Source organism: Penaeus japonicus, unplaced genomic scaffold (assembly GCF_977035675.1).
Source record: "Penaeus japonicus unplaced genomic scaffold, GWHDUDI00000001_assembly GWHDUDI00000020, whole genome shotgun sequence".
NCBI lineage: Eukaryota > Metazoa > Arthropoda > Malacostraca > Decapoda > Penaeidae > Penaeus > Penaeus japonicus.
Genome location: NW_028234422.1, coordinates 31,564,211 through 31,566,710, shown reverse-complemented (window position 1 = coordinate 31,566,710; position 2,500 = coordinate 31,564,211). Strand labels below are relative to the sequence as shown.

General features: G+C 37.0%; 2 protein-coding genes across 4 annotated transcripts in view; both read right to left on the bottom strand.

Annotated features, from left to right (window-relative positions):
* The window catches only part of LOC147469671 (bolA-like protein 2), a 12,556-nt gene that overhangs the window by 7,999 nt on the left and 2,057 nt on the right, over positions 1 to 2,500 (bottom strand). The gene's annotated exons all lie outside the window — the stretch shown is intronic.
* Positions 1 to 2,500, bottom strand: part of gny (ALG6 alpha-1,3-glucosyltransferase garnysstan) — a 5,445-nt gene that overhangs the window by 889 nt on the left and 2,056 nt on the right. For all 3 annotated transcript variants that reach the window (XM_086548329.1, XM_086548328.1, XM_086548330.1), the window contains one exon: positions 1 to 1,966. This exon is cut by the window's left edge and continues 889 nt beyond it. In XM_086548329.1, the coding sequence (XP_086404455.1) occupies positions 323 to 1,789 (1,467 nt within the window). In that variant the 5' untranslated portion in view covers positions 1,790 to 1,966 and the 3' untranslated portion in view covers positions 1 to 322. The remainder of the gene's footprint in view (positions 1,967 to 2,500) is intronic.

The following is a 2,500-nucleotide window of genomic DNA, read 5'->3' as shown; positions in this document are numbered from 1 at the left end:
TAACAGTATGTATTATCACATCATTTCAGTCTTGTACTTTTATAATGAAGTCAATAAGTAACATGTAACTATTTTATATAACTATATATATATATGTACTTATCAAAATAATGCAACATCTGGGGATCTGTAACCAACATAGCCTAACTTTAACCTACATTAGAAATAAAAGTTGTATGAATTGTGTACGGGTTACAATAATTGGTCCTGCAAAGTTCAATATATTGCAAAATGTTGTATACCAACATCAATACCCATTTGCTTTCACATGCTTATAATATAAATTGGTCCAGCATTATTGAAAACTTCCTGTTGTTGCATTTTAATGCCTTTTACCTTTCACTTGTTGTCTGTCATACCTAGTTGTGAACTGGCGATAGTGAAAATAACAAGTGAAGAAGCAGTAATGCATGCAAGATACAATAGAGAGCAAAACTGGGAAGAGGTCTGGCAATCTCGGAGGTGGTGTCACAGTCAAGGACACTACCGTTAAAAAGGAAAATCCGACCAACGAGAGGTAGAAGCTCCTGTTGATCCAACGCCAAAACTCACTGTATCTGGGTCTTGCCTGGCCCTCTGATCGTTTGTTGATTGAGTACATAACATAAACTAGAACGGTTAATGCAAGTGTTGGGATAGTCAGACCATCCTTCACCAGAAGGGGCAACATACTGATAACTGATACAATGAAGAACCAGGTGACCATAAAGCTTTCCTCGCCATACAAGAAACAAGCTGGAATCGCTGCTAACAAAATACTCTTTTCGTGCACGTGATAACTTAGGAGGAAAAACACTAGAGATGCGTTAAAAAGTCCATAATGAAGATTCTTCTGAGTGGGATTAATGAAGAGGTGTAAGCTCGAGGGAATCATACAAACTACTGTGGACAGTAAACATATCAATGCCATGTTAGTATTGCTCACAAGATTTTTCAGTTTAATAAGGGTAGATAAACTACACCAAACACTGGCCACTTTATCCTCAAAGAGACCTCTGTTAATTGGAAAGAGGCGGTTTAGTACTTGCAAGAATACTTGAGGATCCCTGAGAAAGGGAGACCAAATAAGGGCAAAGGTTACGATCACAGATAAACCAATCTTCGTTATCTTGTAGAAAAATCCCAAAATGCCACCTTGTTTGAAGCATAAACCCAATAAATAGAAAAAAATTGGAAGTGCATGATACAACTCCATCTGCTTGTAGTTTAAAGCCAAAGAAAATAAAACGGACCCAATGCAGTCATATCCCTTCATGAGAGCAGCAACAGCACCCACAAATATTCCTAGTGAAGCATTGTTATACTGAAAGTGACCATAATCTATCAAATACAAACCAGGATAGAGAATCAAGGCCATGTACTCTAGCTTTCCACTTCTGCCCCTTGGTCGAGATGCAGCACACATAAAGAGATAAGCTGCTGGTATGTATATCAGGAGATCTATAACAAACACCGTGCATCTCATGAACAATTTATGTTCATAACTTTCATATCCACGTGATGTATGCAGTTCAACAAACTCCGGATTCAAGGTCTTGGCTACAATGCCGCAGAGATAACTATGGTAAGCAGTAAGAGGGGGATAATCCAGGCCCCAGTAGAGTAGATCATTATCAGTGGTATTCACATACCAATCCTTCAAAGGTAAATTCACTGTCAGTTCTTGCCAATGGCGCTGAGCTTCATAATCTCCAAACATGGGGGGTTTCCCTGCTCCGGAGTAGGGATATAGTGACACACACCACCTTAGAAGTATTCCAAGAAGGGTAATAAGAATAACATTGCCCATTTTACTGATGCAGTTTCAAAGTTCACAGAAGAGAAATGCAACTAAAACATATAGTGTGTTCTTGTTCAGGAGGCCTTAATCACTGATAGTTCTTCCTCGGCAGAAGGCAGATTGTCCAGGGCTGCGTCTCCTTAACTGATGTATAAACTGACAGGCACGTCAACACTCCCACTCCTCCTAGAACACAAACAAAAAATCAGTGGATGTCATATTAGTTAACGAGGTCTAACGAGCAGAAACTTATTGATCACAAATGTTTCAATAGCAATAACCTCAAACATTTGGCAGCGAAAACTTTAAGATTAGCCGATACTGGGTGATTCTGTCAATCCACTGATAGTTTGTTTACTTCTAGGCCCAGGCATATATAGAAACGGATGGAGAAGGAAGAGAACCAAAATATAAAAATACACTTTGCTCATAATGGTCACATTATGAAGTTTTTAAAAATCATTCCAATAAATAGTTCATTAATTAAAAATATATATAAACAAATCACCAATATGAAATTAACTAGCATAATTTGATTTATTACTGTTATTTCTTAAGCATGAAAAAATTAAATCCTTTGTACATGTATATATTGCCTTTTTAAGGTAATTTGTTCATCTTGCATTACTTTAATTTAGTCTGCTAGAATATGAGGAGCATATGTACTACACAAACCAATACTACTTATTCACTTTAAATTATTTGTTTCAGATTTTTTAT